General features: G+C 42.9%; 2 protein-coding genes across 4 annotated transcripts; one reads left to right on the top strand and one right to left on the bottom strand.

The window, feature by feature from the left end:
• Window positions 1-389: 389 nt before the first annotated feature.
• On the bottom strand, window positions 390-16,908 carry LOC146566499 (DIS3-like exonuclease 1). The gene is made up of 10 exons (XM_085286007.1): window positions 16,781-16,908; window positions 10,531-10,778; window positions 8,419-8,511; window positions 8,048-8,336; window positions 5,380-5,615; window positions 4,044-4,198; window positions 3,690-3,868; window positions 3,454-3,599; window positions 2,619-2,790; window positions 390-1,046 (listed from the first exon to the last, which is right to left on the bottom strand). The coding sequence occupies exons 2-10, from the start codon at window positions 10,767-10,769 to the stop codon at window positions 729-731; spliced, it is 1,827 nt and encodes a 608-aa protein (XP_085142133.1). The 5' UTR covers window positions 10,770-10,778; window positions 16,781-16,908; the 3' UTR covers window positions 390-728.
• A 5,509-nt stretch (window positions 16,909-22,417) lies between these two features.
• LOC146566498 (leucine-rich repeat-containing protein 31-like) lies at window positions 22,418-26,116 on the top strand. 3 transcript variants are annotated; one of them, XR_014893781.1, is made up of 5 exons: window positions 22,418-22,805; window positions 23,131-23,295; window positions 23,438-23,593; window positions 23,857-24,620; window positions 25,380-26,116. XR_014893781.1 is itself a non-coding variant. In XM_085286057.1 (5 exons), exons 1-5 carry the CDS (start codon window positions 22,751-22,753, stop codon window positions 25,426-25,428), a joined length of 696 nt encoding a protein of 231 aa, XP_085142183.1. In that variant the 5' UTR covers window positions 22,418-22,750; the 3' UTR covers window positions 25,429-26,116. The 3 variants fall into 3 exon arrangements, 2 of the variants coding, with proteins under 2 accessions (XP_085142183.1, XP_085142182.1); XM_085286057.1 differs by having other exon boundaries at window positions 23,857-24,127; XM_085286056.1 differs by having other exon boundaries at window positions 23,857-26,116.
• The last annotated feature ends 44 nt before the right edge of the window (window positions 26,117-26,160 follow it).

Genomic DNA, 26,160 nt, shown 5'->3' with positions numbered 1-26,160 from the left:
TAAAGTCTGCTAATGAGTGACATGAAGTTTTATCAGTCCGGTGACCTGTCCAGGGCGTATCCTGCCTCTCACCCTATGACAGCTGGGACAGATTCCAGGACGTGCAGAAGAAAATGGACGAGTGGACGTTTTATCATCTCCAGAACAATACTCGTGCTGGGTTTTGTATGAAGTGGTCACAGGTAGTACAATATGTGTGAACTCACCAAAAATGGTTCTATAACACAAGACATTTAATTTACACAAGACATTGATCCCACCAGTGAGATATTGAGATCACTGGTGCTGAGAGAAAAGCCTTTTGTTACCAGACTTCTTTAACCTGCTGCAGTTGACTAGTTTCCTGCAGGATTGAACCACATTTGCAGTGAGTACTAGGTCCTGTCAAAGTAACTGCTGACACTTCACTGGCATTAACACGTTCCCTATCCTCCTTACAACTAAGTTTAACTTGATGTGATTTTAAAAACTAACTTTTACAAAACGTATCCACTGATTCGGTTTGACTCTGGTTTCTAAAAAGATGGCGGGACATGTTTTTACTTAATATTGTGTTTGCTTTCCTGTGACTTCACACACTCGTGTGGTTTGTCCACACACAATCTGGAGCTACAAGAATGACCTGGATGACTCAGCACGAGTGATCTTCAATGATCACCGTTCTGTTAGCGCACAGCGTGCAGTTCTCACAAGTGTCTGCTTGGAGGTAAAGCTGGGCTACAGCGTTTCTATGCTGTTGTTGCCGGGAGGCGTGAAGCCCTTTCCAGATCCATCAGAGCCAACTCTCTGATTTCTTCCAGAATAGAGTACAGACTGGGAGTTTTGCTCTGACGAAACTCTCTTTCCTCTTTGGAGAGTTTGGGGCGCCGGGCTGTCTTCTCCTGAGCCAGCGCCTCTTCATTCTGACGCACCACCTCTTTGACCAGCTGACTGCGGCCCTGAGGGCTGGGCTGCTGGGACTTGGCACTGTGGTGAGGCTTGTTGCTGATGACCTCGAGGTTTAGACGGTCAGCGTGGCAAGTTGAAGAGTGGACAGAAATACGAACCTGAAGAGAGCAGAGAACGTAAGTCACAGTATTCCTCAGTTCGATCACTACACAGTAATGGCACCTACTGAAAATAGTCTAATGGAATGCTATGCAAAGACAGGCCCACTTAAGGTTTGTGACGTAATATATAACAGCAGTCCTCTCAGCACTGTGCGCAGCGTCACAGCTAAGTAGACAGTGGTGTAGAGTGGAGAAGTTTCCGACTGTGCCACAATTTTGTTCATAAATAGGATAAATTGGATACGTATGTTACACACACGTATCCAATGTAACAAACGTTCATCCATCCGTACACGAACTTTCTTTACTGTGCTTTCTAACATTCACACGACGTGGAGACTGGAGCAGAGGGGGAGAAAAACATTCATTAACACTGTGACCTCGGTCAAGTGTCACAGTGAGGTTGTTGTTTTGTTGATTTGTTTGTTGAATATCATCATCATCTCTTTGTTTGATATGATCATAGCTTGACAGCAGTCAATGCTGTGGTGGACAACTTGTGTTTGGGCTAATGTTTCTTTCTATCTTGTTTTGGCCACATGTGTCATCCATCATCATCCATCAGTAAGCTATGTTGTTAGCATTGCCTTTGCCCTTTGACATTTATGACCCCAGGATAAGTCCATGAAAGAAAGAAAAGATGTTGATAACAGTGGAAGCAGCAGTACTCTGTCACTTTTTCATGTCTTAAAGCCAAAGATGTGAGAATAACACACCGTTACTTCAGTTTCTTTTTGTTAGCTAACCTTAGGGTAATGTTTCCTGCTCTTTTTGCTTAAATCACATGCACTTATTCCTCACAATCATCGTGTGTAACATGCCTGAACTTAATATAACTTGACGCCAGTGATGGGCAGCAACGCATAATTAGATTACTTTTTTCAAGTAACGAGTAAAGTAAGGGATTACTGTTGCAAAAAAGGTAATTAGATTACTGTTACTGTCCCGTAAACACGCTGCTCTACTGTGTTACTAAACCGTGAGTTTGTTTGCAAGAGTGTCTCTTATGACAATGACATAAGTGCATGCGACGTTTGTGGTAACAAACGTGTGCAGAGCAACAATGGATCATTTATCGAGTGCGAGAGAGAGAGTGCGACCGTGCAGCGTTTAAAGGCGTTTATGTGAAAACAATTACCGCCCACTGTCATTTTTTATCTCCCTTTACAAAAAGGTTTGTGTAGAAACGCCACAAACTGGAAGCATTACATTTCTTGTCTTGGAGGAGAGCCTCCCCCCCCCCCCACACTTATGTTTTTGTTTTCATATAATATTTAAAAACAATAAACTGAATAACTTTAAATGATTTATTTTCAGGAATCATTTTCGTCTCATTCATCTTACTGACGTTTTGTTACCTTGAGATTAGCTAACAAAGCAGCAACCACACAACACTTTATCACAACAAGATCATAAAACGTCTCTTAATGTTGGACCACAAAAGATCCAGTAGTCGTATGAACCTGTGATTCATATACACTCATGCATATATATTTGGAATCGTCGCCTTTAGGCGCTGCATTGCTGGAAACCTTCTAAAATGATTGATTAGCGTTTTCTGTGACTTACGGTGATGTGGTCAAACAGTTTGAAGGTGGAGGTGCCACAGCTGGAGGTGGTGGTAATGCGGTCCGGGTATTTTCGCACAGTGCCACCCTGCCAATCACAGCTGCCGTCCTGTCCCGCTACCACCACCAGGCCCTCTTTGTTCTTCAGATACACAGGCCCCCTCACACCATACCTGTGAACAACATGGCTGTGGTCAGAGGCAGCCTTACTTACTCAGTGATATTACTCAACCTGCTTTGCGCCCTGTGATTTTAATCATTACATGGATTCTACAGCCTTCTCAAAATGACCACAGGTTACATTTTAATAAACTGTTAATATTGCATATCCCTGTAACACCACAAGCATGGAGAACACTGATGTTATTAAATTACACTTTCCTTGCAATAAACAAGCAGCAACCTCCAGAGGTTAGCTAAGCTAACGTAGAAGTGCCACAAACACAAGGCTGGCTCCAAAGCACCGTCCCTCCCCACAGACTCAACTTCAGCAATGCAATTAACTTATTTAAAGCCTGGTAGAGAAAAGATTCGGGGTTTTAGCCGATTTTCCCTGCTCACAATAAATGTTTAAGGAATTAGTTTAGTAAATTTATACAATTTAAAACTCATTTTGAGGTTTTTTAAGAGAAAATAAAACTAGCGTGTATACTGTTAAATATACATTGATTAGCGTGCAATTACATCTTCCAACAAATTCATTCATTGTCATAAACTTTGAATTCGTCTATTAAAAATACACGAGTGGTTGGCCGTCTGTGAGCTGCTGTACAGCTCCATTAAACAAAGGAAAAGAAGAAGACTGCAGAACAAAACACAGGACTGAAGGTTCTTACTCTGGGATAAACACCAAGACACCGTTGTCTCGAATGGAGTAGACAACAGCGTCAGCCACACAGCACGGGTCTGTCTGAGGGTCTCGTTCTCTGAAAAACAGACACTGAAACAGTGCTGTGGATCGCATTTGGGCTGCCTGTGCTGCCTGCAAATGAAACACAGACGTCAGCACAGCTTCTGTTAATAGAGTAAGAGGTGAATCATTGAAAAACACAAACAATAAAACACCCCTGACCCTGTTCTTGCTGTTGACATGGTGAGCCATTTCCTCCACTTCTTTGTTACTGGCTGGTGCTTTACCAGATACAACGCCCCTCTGCATGTGCAGGGCTGCGGTAAGAAGGCGGTGCACGACAATGTCTGCGTACCGACGGATGGGTGAGGTAAAGTGTGTGTAGCGATCCAGAGCCAGACCTACGACAACGAAGCAAATATCAGCACGTTAGCCTTCTTTCTAGTTCTCAGTCGAATAATTCTTCACAAACAACAGACGTTGGACAAGTGTGTGCAGACGTGTGATGGATGGACTGACCCACAGTCACACTGAAACTCTAGTGCAGCCAATAAAAGCTGTGCAGCGGTATCGTACCATAATGGTAGTATTGGTCTTGAGGATGAGCACCAGTGGAGAAGTACAGAGCCTGTGACATAGCAGTGGTGGCCATCATTCTGAACAACCTGTTCACCAAGGGGTCCTGTGGGTCCACAGCTCGGTCCAGTGAGGCAGCTAAAGCCTTGTTGGACCTGAAGGAACAGAGCCAGAAACCAGGGATGAGTGAGGCCTCTCATCTCAGCAGTCAGTGACACAAAGCTACTTGCATCACCATGTCTCTTGTCCTGGGACCGGTTCTGCTGTTGGTTTAACCCCCCCCCCCCACAATCCTCCAACCGCACATTCATATTTTGTTTTCAAACTCCATTGCAGTTCATTCCACCTCAGATCCTCAGACCTTTTGTAAACAGTTAAACAAATAAAAGTTAACTGTAATAGATTACAGGTTGTAATTAAATAAATCACTGCCTCTTTTAAAAAACAGAAAAACAAACCATCTTTAATTATTTGAGTTGTTTGTTTTGTTCCCGTGTGAGAATATTCAACACTGCTCTCTGTGCAAAACGGGTTTAAAAGCATAAACAGCTGTGGGATCCTGTTTGTCCGGGATTTGAACCGGGGAACAAACTGCGGCAGGATCAGCGTTGTGCCGAGGTCGGCATCGCCGACAGCATGTGTTCCCCCTGCGTGGCGAGCGTTCGCTGGGCACGGAGTGTGGATCCAGGTTACGCCGCCTCCATTACAAACAGTCAGACGTGGAAGTAGTGATGTTTTAGTTTTGTAAAAAAGTGAAACCTGAGTGTCGTTACATTACCATTCAGTTTAAGGGTTACAACAGAAAATGAAATATTTATTGTCCTCTCGTGGTATCAGACGGGATTATTTTAACAAACGAAGGACATTTTGCCTGATAATTATATTTATCCTGTAACTTTACTGTGTAAAGAGCTAAAACCTCCAAAGTTTCAGGAGTAGTTAGTCGTTATAAGAAGTGTTTGTGAACTGAAAATCAAGAATGTGGGATCCTGTTTGTCCGTGATTTGGACAGCCCAGCGTGTGCTCCCGACGCAGGGGAAACTAATTCTGTCGGGGAGACCGACCTTGCCACGACAGCTGTTGTGAAGCTGAAGCCAAAGGCAAGATATGCTTCATCATATGTTGTAGTCTTTGGTTTGGAAGCATATTTGGCTTCAACCTCAACCTGAGCTGAAGGAACATGTCTTCTTCTTGTCTGACTGCTCATGTGACACCTGAGTGTGTCCCCGTGTTATCAAACATTTCAGGTTCACACACTTGTGTGTCTGAACATGATGTGCGTTGGACTACAATATGCATTTCCTCAGTTTCTATACTGAACAGTCAAAAACATTACCTGGTGTCAATGGTGAAACCTTTGGCCTTTGCAGTGTCCACCAGCTGGTTGAATAGCTCCTGTTGTGGTGGTGGGTGACACCTTAGAAGGGCCTGGTTGGGGAAAGCTTCCTGGATCTTGCGGGCCACCCAGTGGTTGGCGTAAATCATGCACTCTGCCACGGTCTCATGGACCTCCAGGGGCTGACGAGGGACCAGGGCCGTAATGTTCCTCTCCTCATCCAGCTGGGCACCCACCTGAAAAGGGAAAATGCTTCTAACGTGACTTCAATGAAAAAGAATATGAAAATGCATCAGTGGGCCACATTTTACTACAGTTTACTTTAACTCAGTTGAACATGCACCATTCCACCGGAACAAATGCTGCACGGAGAACCAAATGTGAATGAATCTCAACCTGAAAACAGTCTACTGTCTTTCCTACGTTCAGCTCTCTATCATACCAGTAAGAACACATATCCCTAACAGGCACACAGCTCTGCTCATGGGCACAGAAACTCCACCGATCTGCTGTTCATGCTTTTTGTTTATAGTGGACAGCCAATCAGAGTTTAAGTTAGCTCAAAGGAAATGTGCCTTAAAGAGAGAACAAAACTTTTCTCAGACTAAGGATGAACTGAGGGGACCCAAAGCACTTCAGCAGGAACCAAAAGAAGCCAGAAAGTTTGGATTTGAACACAGTTTTGGCCGTTTTATATAATAGATCAAGATGAAACATCTGTTGTCCTTATCCTTCAGGACAACAGATGTTTCACCAGCGGTCAATAATCCAGCTTTGTCAAGATAAGAACTTGATTTTTGGGTGGCAGCTCAATCATTAAACACACTTTTAGAAATATATTGGTTTTTCCACTATCCCAGAAGCAACCCGAGAGAATCATTTTTACTTCATATCAATATTCTGTGTGCGTACAGCCATAACAGGAATGCAATAACTGAATAATAAATAAATCCAAGACATCCTATTAGAGAGCATCTTATAGAACAACAGGAATTGTCCATATGAGGTTTTAACAGATGGCCGACCAGCCGCTGTAGATAAATGGCTGTGATCTAATGTGAAAACTGTCAGTGGTTTCACAGTGGAGTGCTTGGTTTCTTTATTCCAATATTCTCACTGAAATGACTTTCTGATAAAATGTTTTCTGCTGAGGAACGTGTTCTGCTTAGACGCCTGATTTTAAAAATAACGTCTCTATTAGACCGTACTATAATTTATTATCGATGAAAAGAAATATATGGTATCCATCTGTAATTCTGTAAATAACACAGCAAAAAACCAAACTAAACATAAAGACCTGGAAGACTCCTGCGTCTAAATTCATTCAGTTATTGTACTGAGTCCTGAACATGTTAGAAATATGGTATCTAAGCAGATTCTTACTCTGGATGGCATTACCTTGGCCTCCAGTAACGCTGTGAGGAACCTTGGAGTCATGTTTGACCAGGACATGTCCTTCAATGCACATATTAAACAAATATGTAAGACTGCGTTCTTCCATTTGTGCAACATCTCTAAAGTTAGAAATATCCTGTCTCAGAGTGACGCTGAAAAACTAGTTCATGCATTTATTACTTCCAGGCTGGACGACTGTAATTCATTATTATCAGGATGTCCAAAAAACTCGCTGAAAAGCCTTCAGCTGATCCAAAATGCTGCAGCAAGAGTCCTGACAGGGACTAGAAAGAGAGAGCAGATTCCCTTCATTGGCTTCCTGTTAAATCCAGAATTCAAAATCCTGCTCCTCACATACAAGGTCTTAAATAATCAGGCCCCATCTTATCTTAATGACCTTGTAGTACCATATCACCCTATTAGAGCACTTCGCTCTCGCTCTGCAGGCCTACTTGTTGTTCCTAGAGTATTTAAAAGTAGAATGGGAGGCAGAGCCTTCAGTTTTCAGGCCCCTCTTCTGTGGAACCAGCTTCCAGTTTGGATTCAGGAGACAGACACTATCTCTACTTTTAAGATTAGGCTTCAAACTTTCCTTTTTGCTAAAGCATATAGTTAGGGCTGGACCAGGTGACCCTGAATCCTCCCTTAGTTATGCTGCAATAGACCGTGGCAGCTGGGGGATTCTCATGATGACGCCGAACATCATCATCACCTCTTTGTCATCATTATCACTGACTACATGTTTATAGACCAATCTCCATTTAATCATTAGTTATCATTAATCCCTGGCCCTTTTCCACAGGTGTCTTTTGACCTGATTTCCTCCCCTCGGCTGTATGAAGTGTTTCGGGGTGACTGATACTGAATTTTCTAACCATGATGTCATCTGACAAAATGACCAAACACAGAGGTTAAGTCAAACTTTCACTTAGACAGAAGCTTAGAAGGGAGAATCTTCTGCAGCTGAAATGTGCGAGAAAGATAGTGGTTCCAGTTTTTAATGTGCAGAATGGATTTCTCTCCACTGAAGCTATGTGCACGGTTTACTTTGTTTGATTCACTTCAGATTCATTGAATCATTTTGTGTCGTATGTTAGACGTCAGTAGTGACGATGTGTTAGGGTTAGACACTCAGCTATAACATGCTTACGCTTTCAATTAAGAACATGAACCTTAAATGTTTGCAGTCTTTATTTATATAGTCTTACTGTTAAGTACACACATTACCAAAACACACAAAATACTCTATGAAGATACAAGAAACCAATCATACCTCCACTCCTTCCAGCTCCAGCGCTCCTCCTCTGTCCCTCTTTGCCCGAAGATGTCTGGCTACATGTGTGAGCATCTCAAGTGCCTCAGTGAGTTGAGCTAGCTTAGAACCCTTTTCCTGAGGACCCAGGTTGGCCAGTTCCGCTACCTCAACCTGTTCTCCGTTGAGGAGCGCCTGAGCCAGCTCGTAGTGGAGCTGATAGGAGGAGCGGATGAGTGTACGACCATACCAGACCTCTTGGACTTCAAGGGATTCTGCGTCAAGCTCCCAAAGCACGCTCATTGCATACCTGAATTTGAAAGTGTCAGTTACACAACTAGCATGCATTTTAAGCATATGAAAATGAAACGTGTGATGGGAAGTCTACTAACCTGTCAGCACCTCCCAGCAGTGAGCAAAGGTCTGCGCTGAGAATAGCAGGCAGCATGTCGTACCTGCGGTCTGCCAGGTAGTAGGTTGTAGCCCTTAAGAAGTGACATAATAAATATAAAAAGGCAATGAGATCAAAGCAGCAGCTTTATCATCTTCTTTCTAATCAAAAGTGAGACATAATTTGAAAATAAGTACTAAATATTCAGAGTTTGTTCCACCTTTGTCATTTTCATCCTTCTGTTTATTAATAAGTCAGGAAGGATGAAATAAATAAGCAAAATGTTTTTCTTATGATTTAATAAATATTCCCCATTTTCTGAAATAGAATTTAAGGCTTCAAACCACAATCATGAGATTTTAATTTACTTCTTTAAAGTGTGGAGGCGAGCTGGACAGGTGGGTGATCTGCACGCTGCTTTGTGGACAGCTATGAAATGTAAAATGGAATTTTAGAGTAAGTCAGAGAGAAAGCAGAGGACCAAAACTACATTAAAAATCACAACATAAAAAATATATAGTAAGATTTCAGTATTATTTTATAAGTGCACGTTGTTAACAGTCTACACGGAGTTTCTCTCCTCACTCGGCTCTCAATCATCTTCTGTACATGCTGCTGCTGCTGCTGCTGCTGCCTTTAAAAAACGACATGCACTTCATGGACCTTCTTACTAATTTATCTGCAGACTACACTTTATCAGATACATTTTATTAGCACTGGGTTAGACACTTCTGCCTTCTGAACACTCCTTTCTTCACTTCCAAGACTCAACAAGGTGCTGAAAGAATTCCGTAGAGATTTTGGATTATAGCGAGATTACACCGAGATGACAGCAGAATGCATTTGCTGCAGATTTGTCGGCCGTTCAGCTGTGACACAAATTTTTTTGGGCTGCTTCCCTGTCACATGGTGTCATCGCTGCATGTTCCCAGGAAGGAAAATTTGTGGAGATCAAGTGCAAGCATTACTTTTGCAGCCCCGACCTTCACTTCATTTACTGCAGATATTTTAAACTCAGTTTTATTCATTTGTACAATACAGCACAAAATAAATAAATAAATCAGAACATGTGCATATATCTGGACATAAACACAGATGAATATCTTCTTGTTCTATTACTGTGGTTCAACTGTCTTGTATCATCATCCTCTTTATTAATAAGATGCACTGAAAGCCAATTATAGACAAACCATTAACATCAGGTACTCAAGGTCACATGCCATCATGTGACCTCCGGTGTTTTCCTGACACCCGTAACTGTACAAAGGGGATCTGAAAACAAATGATGTGTGACACACTGTTCTTTACTTCTACCACTCAGTAGAATAAAACTAATTTAGTTGGAAGCGGACTCATTTTTCCTTTTTTTGCTGCATGACCTTCTGGTTGAATGTTGTGTACAAGTATGGCTGCCATGTCCCGTAGTAATATATGTTTATGAAGGCCACAGTGAAAATCACTCAGGCTTTCCCACAGCGGAAACATTCCCCTGTCCTGTTAATGGCATCGTACTCAAAATGAGCACAAGTTCTTCGTAACAACATGGACCACTGTGTTCTGTGTGTAGCAGTTCTCTACTGTGAGAACCCCAACCACCTTTTAGCACGACCAGCATTCGTCCATTCGCACACATATTCATACAGCGCGTTAGTCTATACCTTTAAGCATTTTCTCTCACATGCACACTCACACTAACGGATGCATCCAGGGAAATTTGGGGGTTAAGTATTTTGTGCAAGGTGACTTTAACATGAAGCCCGAAGGCACCAGGGATTGAACCAACAACGTGCTGACCATTGGTTCAATTCCTGGTGCCAGTGATACTTTCAAAGCCATCATGGACCCTGTGAAGTCCTTCTACATGTGATTAAATGATAGACATTTAAGGCTTAATGCTTCACATCAGACACGAGCCTTATTTAAGGTGGCCCTCTGTGTTATTTATAATTGCGCTACAAGGCATGCTGCTGATGCAACATTAATTCAGGCAACAACTTTCTTGCCTCTTTGTACTTCTGAAAGTTCCTCTGAACACTTATGCAAGATGCTGTAATTTTCTTTTATCCTTTTATATCCCACCTACTCTACCCAACCACTCCAACCAGTTCCTCACCTTGAACGTGCCTCCAAGTCTGTGAGCGAACCCTCTTTGACAAAGTGAGTGACATCAGCAATGTGAACTCCCAGCTCCAGCCTTCTGTTGGGGAGCTTGTGTACAGACAGCGTGTCGTCTACATCTTCACAGCCGCGTGGATCGATGCTGAACACCAGGCGACTGTCCCTAAGATCCCGCCGCTCTGCCACCTCAGAGGGGTCTACCGTCCACGGCTTCTCCAGAGAGTTGACCGGCATCTCTCTCAGCTGATGGCAGACGGACAGGCACAGCTAAACAGCCGCATAGTCTTTTGAACTTTTCACATTTTGTTATGATTCTATACAAAACATTAATAATAATAATAATAATAATACATTTTATTAAGCGCCTTTCAAAACACTCAAGGACACTTTACACAAAGACAAAGCAAAACAGTGTTTCACTTTCAGTTGCTCCCTTGTCACAAGGGGTCACCACACCTGATAGCTCAGCATCTTTTGATACGGCAGAGTTTTATACCAGATGCCCTTCCAGGCACAACCCTGATTTGTATCTCCGGTTGCAATCGAACCAGTGACATTTTGCCTGCAAGCCAGTGTGTAAACCACTGATGAAAAAAGGAAAGAATGAACTATTCCACATATTTAATGATTCTTTAATATTTTGTTGATTTGATAATAATAATAATAATAATAATGGATTGGATTTATATAGCGCTTTCCAAGGCACCCAAAGCGCTTTACAATGCCACTATTCATTCACTCTCACATTCACACACTGGTGGAGGCAGCTACAGTTGTAGCCACAGCTGCCCTGGGGCAGACTGACAGAAGCGAGGCTGCCATATCGCACCATCGGCCCCTCTGGACAACAATAGCTATATTGCAATCTTTAAAACCTTTGGTTACTATGGTAACTCTCTGATAACCAAGCACTCTCTGATGTGACCAATCACAGAAGCTCTACTGCCACCCCCTTTATAACATAAAAAGTTATGAATGATGTTCCAGTCTATGATAGTGGACTCATCTGTGCTTGTCCTTTGTTACAGCCCATTGCAACCCTTACACTCCTTACAGTGGAAATGCAGTTGTCTTCAGGTGTTGCCTAGGTTTAACTGCCGATTGTCTACACCTGGTGAGGTGTGGCTAAAGGCGTTCCTGAAGTGGTCTAGTCCAATCACCTTCTCCAGGCCAATCAGCATTCATGCTGTGTCCTCGGTTATTCTTCCTTGTACACGCCTCATCTCATCACTCATGCTCCATTCAACCATTCCACCACCAGCTTCCAGGCTCTCGGGGCTCCTGCTCTAATCCTTTTCACAGACGGGGTTCTGTTCCGCTGAGATAGGCCATCTGAGTCTAACGGCAAATCACCTGTTTAAATTCTGTTCATCAGTAAATCAATTTCATTCTTTCAAATAACCTCTCCTTATTAAAATATCTGTACTGTATTTAGTGATGAACAATTGTTAAACTCTGGTGTTTGCTCCCATAATTTCCCTTTTATTTTGACGCTCTCTGCTCTTTCCTCTTTCACCTGATCTCTGACTGCGATTGTTTGGAGGTGAAAACCAAACATCACCTGGGTTTCAGAAAACCAGAGTTACCCTGGTAAGCAACCATTCTCTGTATCTCACTATGGGAGATATAATCTACTTCCAGGTTGTAAGTTCTTTATCCTTAACAAGGTATGGAGCAGGGTAAGCCCACACTAAGGACTGAGTGTGCCAGTGAGGATGCAATAATATCAAAAACGCATAACCTAACAAATGTAATAGATGGTCCTCTGGTGAACTGTGAAGGTCACACTCTCAGTAGCCTTCAACAGCCACACAGACAGATACACTCAACAAAACAGGAACACACAGATGCTTCAATCTATGCAAAGGAGTGCAAGACACAGAAAAGCGCTATATATGGCTACATTTTCAGCAATTTACCGTTTAAAAGTGGGCCCTGCATAAACAGGATGTGGACCAATTGGTGCATTCCCAAAGTAAATGTGATACGAAAGAGTAGCTAAATGCAGTTTAATAAATGGAAAATAATCCTCTCTTATTTAGCTAATCCTGAAGGAAACATAACACATGTGGAACAGAGTTAGGAATGGGTACCGGCAATGTTCCCTCGAAGCTGTGTGTGTGCACAATTGCGCACTGCTGGCACGGTCTCTGCGCACAGAAAATCTGCGTTGCGCACAAAAAAAAAAATCTAACCTGAATTGAAATTAAAATCAATACTTTAACAAGTCTGTTTTGCAGTGTTAGTCAGTGACTGGCTGCTCCCGTATGGGATCCAGCCAGTAATGCGATTCACATTCGTATATACGCAGCTAATCAATGTCGTTGACAGGCTCTGACAGCGTCCTTATGTGCCGACACCGGTGTTTTAGCGAGCAAAGCGGCGTGGCGACGTTTAGTGTGTGTCAGAACAATGAGGCGACTGCTGAGTGTTACAGGTGTTACAGCAGTGACACATCTGCTGCTGTCAGGCCTGCAGGTATCAGGCTGTTGTTCTCCTTCATCTCATAGTTGACAGAAATTATTTTTGGAGTGGCACAAATAATTTGTGTGGCATCAGATTTGATGCAATTTGATGATTGTTCTCTAAATAATTTAAAATGTTTATTTAAAAAAACGCCTTGGCTGCATTTTTAGGTAAACAGCTGCAAAAAACTTTGTTGTTTGCATAACTCAGTTACTTTTTTGAAGAAGTAACTATATAATTAATTACCCAACATTGGTCATTATTTACTGTATTTTGCAGACAGAGTTACAGACTCTCTCCCAGACCACAGACTCATAATACAAGTCAGAGCTTTATGAAAAAAAAAACAAAAGAAACTTGTGTTTTCAAAATTGGAGTTCAAGTTATTTTTACTTCCAATAGTGTTAACATGCTACACAGGTCATGAACAAGATTTTTTTGTTTTGTTTTTTTAAATTTTCATTGTAAGTGGGCTAAAATAGTTAATTAAAAGTAGTCTAACATAAATGTAAATGCTGTAATTTTATTATTTTAATAAACCATGTAACTTGCATGGATTCAATGCTGGCGTCACCACAGTGCACACGTCTGCTGTTGCTCACAGTGGTCCAAGGGATCGCTCAGGGAGTTTCTGTGTTCGCTCAGACACATGAAAAATTAGAGGGAACATTGGGTGCGGGTATACCGGATACGGGTGGCTTTTTTTTTTCTTGAGATGTCATACACTTTGGATTCTAGCCAATCATTTTACGTTTCCGAGGATAGTAGGCGGGTCCAGGTACGTATGTTCTTTGAGAGCAGAGCTACAGATTAAATGTCCAAGGCAAAGCGGTCAAAAGTCTGGCTGTACTTCACAGCAAAATATGCAAACTCAGCAGCAACAAGTGCTTTAAGGTGATACTGTGATACTGTGCAAAGGAAGTAACACCTCGAATCCAATGAAACACCTGGCAACGCAATAGCGTTTTTTTAAAAGCAGAGAAATGCATCGTATTTGATAGCTTGCTGCGAGACTTCACACCAAGCACATCTGCTGCGGGTGGGTTGCCTGTTATTGGACCTGGAGTTAGCAACATCCCCCAAAAACCCGAAGAGGAGAGTCCTGGCCCCTAGCCCTGCCAGTGTAGCAGACGGATGATGATGCAGCAGCAACCGTTCTTCTCTGCGTGAGGAGCTTAATGTTGTTCGTGTGTAATTTACGTTGAGTAGGCTAACCACGTTATTACATTAATGCATGTAAGGTGAACTAGCAAACACCGTCGTAGTTACATGCGACTGTTTTCTTGTTTGATAGAGTGATACCATACATGCCCTGTAGCTGCAGAAAAAGCTAACACCGTTATCTTTTTACAAAAAAAAACAAACAGCTAAACATGTTTTCCATTATTCACCGGTTCCAAACAAAGTAGGTATGTTGTATCAAAAGAAAAGGCTAACTTGGTTATCATTTTGCAGAAAAAAGAGACTGCTAAAAATAAAAACATAAGAGGTTTTTGGACAAAGTTTGTGTTCTCCATTCTTTAAGCAATTCAATTCAATTCAATTTTATTTATATAGCACCAAATCACAACAAAAGTCGCCTCAAGGCGCTTCATAGATACAGAGAAAAACCCAACAATCATATGACCCCCTATGAGCAGCACTTTGGCAACAGTGGGAAGGAAAAACTCCTGTTTAACAGGAAGAAACCTCCAGCAGAACCAGGCTCAGGGAGGGGCGGGGCCATCTGCTGCGACCGGTTGGGGTGAGAGAAGGAAGCAACGGTTAGAGCACCATTTAAGCACCCGCACAGTTTCAAAAGTACCGGTATCGGATAAAACCTAAACGATACCCATCCCTAAACAGAGTATAGATAAGGAATCTCTCAAATACTTCATAAAATGAGCATGTAGAAAGTGATCTAGCATTCTGAATGTTCACAATGACTCTCAGAGAGAGACCTGCTTCATTTTAAATCAGCCACTCGTGTGCCACGCCCAGAGTGCTGACCATTTGGGATGTGGAAGAAAAAAATCACGCCAAGTCAATGTTCAAAGGCAATGGTCATGGCCAGTAGTGGAACAGAAAAGCTAGTTCTGCCATCAATGGCCTGATGGGCCAGTATGGGATCTATAAAAATAAGAGACAGCTACTCCTCCCTCACCCCACTCAGTATCACTGGTATGAGGTTGAGAAGGGGAAAATGCATACAGGTGCCCTTATCAAGCAGGTGGCCAATGTCCTGAAAGAGCTTAGCCAAGTAAGCTGACAGTAGGGTGACCACATTAAGGGTTATTATGGACCGAGCTGTCAACTTGCAAACCTTTTGGTCATATAAGTCTGTGAAGGTTCTCAGTCATCCAGGTCATCGTAGTCTAAGGAGCTTGGAAAGAAAAGCGTCCAAACTTCTATAAGTTCCTTGAAGACGTTTCACCTGTCAGAAGCTTCTTCAGGTCTAGGAGTAACTGGTGGAAAGAAAGGCTGTTGGCTCTTTTAAAGGGACAGTACCTAACCACTGGTACAGATATGTTGATGACACATGGGTCAAAATCAAAACCCAGGAAGTAGAATCCTTCACTGTTTACATCAACGCTGTGGATAAAAACAAAGTTCACCAGGGAAGACACAAAGGATAACAGTATGCCATTCCTGGACTTTGCCGTGCACATTAAAGAGAACGGAAACCTCAACATGAAGTTTACTGGAAGCCCACACACATGGACCAGTACCTCCTGTTTGACTCCCATCACCCTCTGGAACACAAACTTTGAGTAATCAGGACCCTACACCACCGGGCAGAACATGTTCCCTCTAAGCCTGAAGGAAAAAAGAGGGAACACACACATGTAAAGGAAGCTCTTAAAATGAGACAAGACTCAGCTGTCAGAAGACATAGTTTGAAAGAGAAGTAAAAGAGGCATCTATGTCCACTGTGAGCGACCATCTTTGAACAGAGGCAGCGGCTTACGACACCAACTGTCTGCCATCTATAATCCAGTTTTGAGATCCCTTCCCAGACGCTTCCACTCACATCCTGGGCCATCTGACCTCAGGAAATCACATGATAGGCTGGGGCTAGGATTCACAGTGGGTTCACCCGAATACTTGGCTGATTGTGACCCACACCCATTTTCACACCTTGGCTCGTGTGATTAGGTAGAGGATCATTAGGGGGTCCATCTCTCCTGGGGGACACTCCCATAGGGCTTAAAATCTGGGACTCTGCACCAGTTTCTCCTAGAACTGAAGAAACCTCTCAGATGAGAGGTGAAACATCTTCAAGAAAAAGTCCAGACTCTTTTTTTCCCCAAGCTTTTGGTATATGGAGCTGCTAGGGTTCTTTCACTGCTTGGTGATTTGGTAATAATGTTTTAATAATGTCCAGCTGTTTTTGGACAATTCTGAAGCTTATTAATCCTTAACAATCAAAAACCTACATCCAAAGTACAACCAGAGCTGGGAATTAGTAACAAAAACATATTTTCTGAAATTACTTAACTTACTAGAATCCTGCAAGTTTTATCACACAGGATGAAGCAAATTACTCACCAAAGTATTTCCAAACTGTGTAGATGGGTATTTGCCACCATTTGCGTCAATTATGGTTGAATTTAACTGTTTAATTGCAATTTATAGACATCAAAAAAAATCACATTTTATCATAATATTTATATTCACAATAATTGCTGATGGGTTCACAACAGCTAAATACGAAAGGTGAAACATACTATATAGGCTTGTGGAATTTGCCTTTTAGAGATGTAAAAACTTGAATTTATCTCTAACGTAGGTGCTCTCACCTGTGCGTCTGAGAAAGGAAGAATATGGATGCAGTTCTCTAGGAGGATGGTCTGGACCTCAGTCTCAAGCTCTCCAGCTCGACCCAAAACCCGTACACTATGGCCGTTGGGATAGAATGACGTGCTTTCCCATGAATCAATGCGCACCACAACTCTGTGGTCCTAGGTGAGGATGAGAAGACAGGGATAGAAATGAGACAGCACTTAGTAAACACTGGTCACACTATGAGACAAAAGCATAATGCTATAGTAACACTAGAGACTGGAGCGCAAACAAGATCGGTGTTGCTATGTGCAATGAATTTGCAATATTGTTGGCTTTGAAATGCTTCTTTGGAAGACGGGGACTAATTCTGCAACTACTCTCAGTCAGTTACTTTTATTTAAAGGGTGCAAAACACCAATCAAATGGTGATAAGATGGTCTGGAGATAGAGTCCTGCTTTTCAAGGCAATCACCTTGAAAGCGTTCATCCAGAGGTTGACAGTGTTGTATTCTCAACCTTTGATCGACCAGTTGGTTGCCGTAACTACTTGTAATTGAACGCTGAATGCAAAATATTCACTGCAATCACTGGAAAAGCAGCGTTTTTTCTTTGTTACAAGGCAGGTGCCGTCCTATTTTTACTCATGTGACTAAGCCATAATGTACATCATGAAAATAAAATCAACCTATAGATGTAAGTCAAGTCAGACCTGCAGAGCTTCAGCCTGTTGAGTACTGATGCGGATTTTAGAAATACGCTGGTCCCAAGGTATGGTCAGTATCCGCTGGGAATTCCTGCTCTGGGACTGAATCCCATCCCTAGTGGGGAAAGTTACCACGTAGTCTCTCCAGTTCCTCTGCAGGATCCCTACAATACGACCTGTGGGGTTAAATGTCAGACATCAGTACAGAGAGACATTTATGGAGTAAGTGAGGATGGACTCGATGATTGCGATGTAGAATTGCATCATCGTCCGTGTTGGCAGGTTGAATTTCTTCAGCTGCCTCAGGAAGCACATCCTCTGCTGAGCCTTCTTTATGACGGAGGTGACGGAGGCTCCCACTTCAGGTCCTGGGTGATGGTGGTACCCAGGAAGCGGAATGAGTCCACAGAGGTGATGGGGGTGTCAGTCAGGATGATGGGGGGGAGTGGGGCTGTGTGCTTCCTGAAGCCCACAATAATCTCCACTGTCTTCTGGGCATTCAGCACCAGGTTGTTGTGGCTGCACCAGGACACCAGACGTTCAACCTCCCTCCTGTAGGCAGACTCATCCCCGTCCGAGATGAGTCCAATAGCGGTGGTGTCATCTGCAAACTTGATTAGCTTGACAGACTGGTGGGTGGAGGTGCAGCAGTTGGTGTACAGGGAGAAGAGCAGAGGAGAAAGAACGCAGCACTGGGGGGGAGCCGGTATATACATATGTACTACATAATTACATATGTGTTCATTCATAGTTTTGATGCCTTCAGTGAGAATCTACTATGTAGAAGTACCAGGCCATGACAGAAAAACCACTAAAAAAAAGGCGTGTCCACACTTTTGACTGGTAGGGGCTTCAGGTGTGCTTAGTGAATACCTCAGGCACCAGAAACCCAAGAAAGAGGAGCAAGAAGAGGAACCATCATGGAAGGACAGGATCCTGCACAGTACCACCAACAGATAAAAGAACTAGCTCACATCCAGAAATCCTACCAGTGGCTGGACTGGACTGAAATAGAGCACAGAGGCACTAATAATGGCAGCACATGAAGCCATAAGTACAAGATCCATAGAGGCTGGGGTCTACCAGACCAGTCAGTCAAGACCCCAGATACAAGCGTAAAGATGCCCCTGAGACAATCCAGCACATAACAACAGGGTGCAAGATGCTAGCAGACATACATGGAACGCCATAACCAAGTGGCCGGCATAGTATAAAGGGAATATCTGTGCCGAGTATGGCCTGGAAGTCCCGAGGTCAAAACGGGAGACGCCCCTTAGTGTGATGGAGAATGACCGAGCTAAGATGCTTCGGGGCTTCCAGATACAGACGGACAAAATGGTGATGGCTAATCGGACATAGTGGTGGTGAACAAGCAGAGGAAGACGGCTGTAGTGACAGATTTAGCAATCATCAGGAACATCAGGACGAAGGAACATGAGAAGCTAGAGTACCAAGGGCTCAGAGAAGAGCTTGAGAAGATGTGGAGGTGACGGTAACAGTGGTCCCCGTGGTAACCTGAGCACTCGGTGCGGTGACTCCCAAGCTAGGCGAGTGGTTCCAGCAGATCCCGGGAACAACATCTGAGATCTCTGTCCAGAAGAGCGCAGTCCTGGGAACAGCAGAGATGCTGCGCAGGACCCTCAAGCTCCCAGGCCTCTGGTAGAGGACCTGAGCTTGAAGGATTGACCGCCCGCAGGGGGGGGAAGTTTTTTGTCCTTAGGACCTCGTGTGTAAAAATAATAACAATAAGAAGGGTTAACAATGGTCAATTGCCTCCAGTTAGATTAAAATGTATTTTATGTGTTGCATATTTTTTATGTAAAAACACAGGGTGTTCCCATTAGCCAAATTAAAAGTGTGACAAGCTAAAACAGTATTTTTGCACCTGAACTATCCCTCCCTGTTCTAGGTCTGCCACAGCTGAAAAGATTATTGATTATTTGTGCGAGTCCACGTGTATAGTTGCAGGAGTGTTCCTCGCCTTTTGAATACTGGGCCCTGAGTTGTGTGCTTAATTAATTAGTGTTTTTCTTTCTTTCTCTCTTTTGTCATTTGCGAGGTTACACTGGCAAACTTACGGGGCCCCGTCTGTCTCTGTTCTGTTGTGTTTGGTAAAGGGAACTGTATGTTAGTGGAAGCTCAGGATGCGTTCCCTGCCATTTGTGTCTCCTAGACTTAAAACTTTCTTTTGTATTGGACGAAAGAAAAGGTGTCAGACGTAAAAAAAATTCTACAGAAGATGAACAATATCTGCCATGTCATTAAAAAGCAGGAAAAACCAGCAAAGACGTGACACAGAACCTGAGAGATGCATTTGGCCCTTGAGTTGTTCGACGAAACTTCATCGTTATTTGAATCTCTGGAAATGTGGCTGTCAAGAAGCTATTCCCTGACGAATGGAACCATGGAGAAGAGGTTCAGTTGTGCCAAATTACACCAGAACTGTAATAAAAATCAGTAGCAACTTTAAAAAAAGTTTAATTGTGAATGCCTGTCCAGAAAATAGCTTCCAAATGTTATTTCACCCAAATATGTTCTTATAATGTTGCTTCATGCAGGTGATATAAACAAGAATGGTGAATGGACTAATTCTTATACAGCTCTTTTCTACTCTCACCCAATCACCCCATTCACACAAGCACTTCCTTCTATGCGTTTAAGTGCTTACTAAGCAACATTCACACTCACTATACTCCAATGGATGCATCGGAGAGCAACTTGGGGTTAGTATCTTTCCCAAAGATACTCGGCTTGCAGACTCGGGGAGCCACGGATCGAACCATTCATGTGGTTCGATCAAGATGCTTCATTGTTTTCATTACTTATTTGTGAGATATCCTGAACATATTTTAGGCAAATCAGACAGAAAATATAATACACAAAATATCATTAAATACAAAAATAAATCAAATGTGAATGAATGGAGTACAAACATTCCCACCTGTTGGCAGAGGTGTACTCTCATTGTCCTCTCCAGTTTTTTCATCCCCATCAGTCAGGGCTGTGTCCCTCCCTCTCCACTCGTTCTTGGGCAACAACTCCACCACAACCTCGTCCCCATGCACCGCTCTGTTTCGATTTTTTCGACCATACACAAGCACATCCCAAGTCAGATCTAAGATGGATAGGGGGGGGTCAAAGTCGGGAGAAGAGATCAGAAACGTCTAGCAAATATAAGTTTAATGTGTCTGTTCCACCTGTTTTGAAAATGTAAGGCGTTTTCACCTGTGCTCTTGGTTGAGAAGTTCTTCGGCCTGACGAAAGCCTCGTTCTGTGCCCGATGCTTGTTAACATTCAGTGTACCCTAGTAAAAAGGAATGAAACAAGACATTTACTCTTCTGCCACTGAGGTTGTGTTAAACAATCTGGTGAAAAACTCCACTGCCTTCTCTTTGTGACATCTCCATACCTGCTCAGGTACAGTTGGGGAAATAATTATCACTGCTGAATTTGTAGGTTTCCTCAGTTACAAAGAAAGAACAATTATTCATGTTATTTCTTTAATGTTAGTTTCATTTAATGGAGAGCGATAGAATATCAACCAAAAACTGTCTGTGAAGGTTCTCAGTCATCCAGGTCATCGTAGTCAAAGGAGCTTGCAAAGAAAAGCGTCTGGACTTCTTTAAGTTGCTTGAAGACGTTTCACCTCTCATCCGAGAAGCTTCTTCAGTTCTAAGGTCAAATGGTGGAGAGTCCCAGATATAAACCTAGAGGGAGTATCCCCCCACAGAGGGACAAAAGGACCCCCTGATGATCCTCTAATCGCCTGAGCCAAGGTGTGAAACTGGGTGTGGGTCCCAATCAGCCAGAGTTTCGGGTGTGTTCATTGTGAAACCTGGCCCCACCTTATCATGCGAATTCCTGAGGTCAGATGGCCCAGGATGTGAGTGGGCGTTAAGGCGTCTGGGAAGGATCTCAAAACTGGATTATAGATGGCAGAGAGTTGGTGTCGTAAGCCCCGCCTCTGTTCAAAGATGGTCGCTCACAGTGGACATAGATGGCTTCTTTCACTCCTCTTTCAAACCATCTGTCCTCTCTGTCCAAAATGTGAACATTGGCATCCTCGAAAGAGTGACCTTTGACCTTTAGACGCAGATGTCCATCTGCCTCAGGAAACTCTTTCTCCCCATCGTCACCCTCTGACTACTCCACTTGATACCAAGAAAAGTCTTACCACTGGCAACAAAGGTCTCTACCCCAAATACTAAGCCATGTTTTGCTTGGGGACTCACTGAAAGTAACTTGCCAATCCCTTTATGACTTTTTAAAATAATAATAATAATAATAATGATGTGTTTTTTCTGTCTCTCTCCTTTAAAATTAAACTGCAAGAAAACTTAGAGACAGTTCATATCTTCTTCATTCAATAACAGTCCTGCTCTTCATCTCATTTTCTTTATTCGTCAGCCCCTCAAATACTCCTACCTCCTCAGCACACTCCCTACACTCATCAGTGTATTTCGTTAGTATAGATTAGTATATGTATTAAAGGTACCTGCAGTTTCTCTGAAAAATGAACAGGCTTAAAGCTACTAAAATATTTAAACGTTGTTCCTGCAGTTGTTTTAAACTCGTGTTTTAAAGAGAGATCCGGTATACTTAAAACAGGAGTTAGAGAATTGTGGATCAATATGTTTGACATATCCATCGGATTGCCAGTCAGAGAAGTGTGATTCGTCACTCCAGTAAACACATCTCCACTGCTTTAGAGTCCAGTGTTGAGATGCTTAAATCACTCCATCTGACGCTTTGCATAGTGTTTGTCAGTGTAAGGCTGGGATGCAGCTGCTCAGCCATGGAAACCAATGAAGTTTGGACATCTGTAACAACAGCAGACTGCAGATATTGATGACTTAAGTGCACTATGAGCCTTAGCATCAGCTGACTAGCTGTCATTTCCAATTACTTCCACTTTGTTATAATATCACTAACAGCTGACTATGGAATATTTAATAGCGAGGAAATTTCATGACTGGACTTGTTGCACTGGTGCATCCTATCACATTACCATGCTGGAATTCATTCAGTTCCTGAGAGCGACTCGTCCTTTCACACATGTTTGTAGAAGTAGTCTGCATGCCTAGGTGCTTGATTTAATACACCTGTGTCCATGGAAGTGATTGGAACACATTAATTGAATGATTTGGATGTGTTAGGGAATACTTTTGGCAACATAGTGTATGCCTGACCTTACAAACTCTATGATTATAACAGTCATTTTCACTGTTTTCAGAACACAAGTTATGGTTGGAGATATCATGACCGCCACCCCACCATACAGATGTTTTGGGAGGTATTTGATGAACTAACTGAAGAGCAGAGGAAAGATTTCCTTCGTAAGTACTTGCTGAAGCCTCCATTATGATATGTTACTGAAATCACACTGTATCATATAAAACATTAGATTTTTCTGCGCTTTACCAAGATACATTAGAGAGCAGCATTGTTCTGATTAATATACTGTAAAGCTGCTTCTAGCTGGTGGACTGAGCCGCCTCACCTTTCACCTGGCTCACGTCACACACCTGGAGAGACTCGACCTCCACCTGTGTTGCCTCACGCGAGATGATCTAGAGGCTCTGAGTCAGTTGCTACCAATCTCACACGCCGGACACTAATTGCATGCTCGCTGCAGCAGTCATGTGACTCGTTGTTTTTCAGTCCAGGTGCTGCCCTCTCTCACTGCACTGACCGAGCTTGATGTGTCATCCAATAAGGAAGTGGGAGGTGTGGTCCACCTGCTGGTCTCCGCCCTCCCTGCGACACAAATGAGGAGGCTGCCATTCAACAGCTGCTACATGAGCAACGAGTCCTTCACTGCTCTGGGTAACACACACACACACACACACACACACACACACACACACACACTTGTTTATTTATAGAAGTTTTCCTTCAAGTCATTCTCCCTGAATACCTCTTCCACCCTCTAGCCTGAAATGGTGAAAACTTTGTGTTTATGCATCAGCCCTGGCGGTGTCCTATCTGCGCACGGTGGATATTTCCTGGTGTAAAGTGGTTGGCGGTCACTTGGCGCTCCTGCTGGATGCTCTGCAGCCATCAGTCGTCAGCGAGCTCCGTCTTTGCAGCTGCGAGCTCACCACTGATGACATGCAACATCTGGGTAACTAACACACAATGACATTATACTTTTTCTTTTTTGGTCTGTAGTGGATCATTAGGCTGCATAAATGTATATTAAGACAAGTAAAGCCTGAAGGAAATTGATATTTCTTTCATTTATTTCATGCTGCCAGCATCTGTAGCTGTCGTATAAAACAAAACAATGAAACTATTCGGTGTTATTTTTGTCTCCATCAGAAACATTGTGAACAAAACAGTAAAGTGAAGTGATCAGTTATCAATGGGTCCTCTTCCTCTGTGCAGCTGCCGTGTGCAGACGGGGCTGTCTCTCCTCACTCCGTGCACTGGATCTGTCCTACAACAGCTTGGTGGGAGACAACGGTTGGTGCAGTCTGTTTGCAGCAGGAGGTCTGGGCTCTCTGGAAGACGTGGATGTCAGTTTGCGACCTTCAACCTCTGCTCCGTGCTCAGCCTGGCTGCCCGCTCTGCTCCGAGCTCTGCCTCAAATGCCGGCGCTGGCTCGACTGGCCATGCAGAGGTGGACAGCTGACTGTCAGGAGAGAGAGCAGCTCAGGTACTGTCTGAAAAAGAGGAGCGTCCTGCTGGAAAGGGATCCAGATTTACAAGACACATCATCAGCATGTAAAGGGAACAGTCAGGAGAGCCTAGAAGAGAGTCAGCCTGAGGAGATTGGAGCGGACCGCACTGGAATTTACTGTCAAAGAGCGACCCACTTTGTTGCTTTATTATTATTTTTTTAAGTCTCTGTTACCACAAGAAGGTCAGTGTTGACGTCAGCTGCATCACGTCTGATGTAAACTGTGTCACACGTGATGGTTTCAGGGAATACTGGGAACTTACAGAGTTAAGCACAGCTGGTGTGGGTTATCATATTTGTCGTCTCTCACCTTGGCTGCAGGGTCTGGGTCTTTCCAATGCAGCAGTCCTAACACTTGAGACACACATGCCGAGAAGTGGGGATACCTGGAAATGGACAAAGGCTTTCAGCAGAGTTTTAAAGCAGCTATTCAGGAAAAGAGCTGTGAATTATCTGCATACCTTGTTAGGTAATCAGCTATTTTGGGGTTCTTTAACAAATCAACCAAAAGGTCGACTGAGTATTTTCTCGTCAGAGTACCTTCACCGTTCACGATGATGTTGAGCACAAGCTGGAGCGTTTGATGGATGTTCTTTGCATCAAAGAGCTACGAGGAAATCCCAGAGATTAGAGACAGGATATTATGTGAATCAGCATGAATGTTGTTTGTTGTTCAACAGATAAAAACAAGAAGAGAAAATAGAAACAAAGTAAAAAAGGAACAATTGTTTCTGCCGTTAAGAAAAAAAAATTGAGTCATGGCAGAGACCTGCAGAAGTCTTGAGTCTCATTTGATGACATTTTGTCAGATTGCCTTGTAATTTAAAAAAAACAAAACTGTTTTTTGAGCAAAAGTTCTCCAGGTTTTTTTGGAGTTCTTTCAAAGTTTTCTTATTTTTGGACGTTAGCTGCTTTTTCACTCTTTTTCAGTCCAGTCTGTGCATCTGAACATTTACAGAAAGATTTCTTTGTTTCGTCTTTAGACACTTTGTTAAACGCAGATCCCAGCAGAGTTCGCCTACCTTCTCTCCAACCTTCTCAGGTTTTGTGGATATTATACATGGTTATGCTGAGGATATGTCGGCTACTTTCCACTGGAAATGCCTTTTGGTTAAACTGTCAGCGAGGAATTTGCACTGTTACATTTTTATATAACTTTAATGCAAAAAAAACAGCTGCTTGTTTAAGTGAAAATACACTGATGGGGTTTTTTTCTATTCATGAACAGGAGTGTGATCAGTTTAATAAAAGAAAAAATAACCATAACCAAGATATGAGGGGAAATCTTGGACAAATACAAGCAGACTGGAGCAGCCAGCGTTCAAAACACCGACGTTCAAGGTAACAGAAGGTTCCCGAGCCACATCCACCCAGCTGGTTTCTGTGTTTCTTGTGTATTTGTGTACACTGTGACTTCATGGCTGTCTTGGGCTCCAGCTCTTGTTTTGGTGTCTCATTAATTTGATTTAATGTCCTGCTTAGTGATAACATCACTCTTGGCCTCCCTGCACTGGCTTCCAATTGAATTTAGGATTCATTTTCAAGTTCTTTTATTGGTTTTTAAATCTTTAAATGGTCTGGCACCTGCTGAAGCCCTATGTCCCCACTCGTTCGCTCCGGTCAGCTGAGCAGCTGTTGCTCTCAGTCCCCAAATCACGGCTGAAACTGAGAGGAGACCGAGCGTTCTCTATCGTGGCTCCTAAGCTTTGGAATAATCTTCCTCTTCACATTAGGCAATCGACATCAGTGCTGGTTTTTAAATCCAGATTGAAAAAGCATTTTTATTCACTGGCTTTTGACTCAGTGGTTGACTGACTTGTATTTTATTGTTTTTCGCTATGTTTATTATTGTATCGTATTTATTATTCTTATGGTATCTATTATGTTTCTATTGTTCAGCAGTTTGGTCAGCCTTGTGTGTTTTTAAAGTGCTATATAAATAAACAATGATGATGATGATGAACATAGTAACGTGTGTTGGGTTGCTCTGTCTTCAGACTCACTGTCAG

This window comes from Mchenga conophoros, linkage group LG9 (assembly GCF_057382185.1).
Source record: "Mchenga conophoros isolate Kocher_MC1m ecotype Shallow Benthic linkage group LG9, M_conophoros_male_GT1.1, whole genome shotgun sequence".
In the NCBI taxonomy this organism is placed as follows: Eukaryota; Metazoa; Chordata; class Actinopteri; order Cichliformes; family Cichlidae; genus Mchenga; species Mchenga conophoros.
Note: the sequence above shows the minus strand (reverse complement) of the source record. Positions and strands in the feature narration are given on the sequence as shown.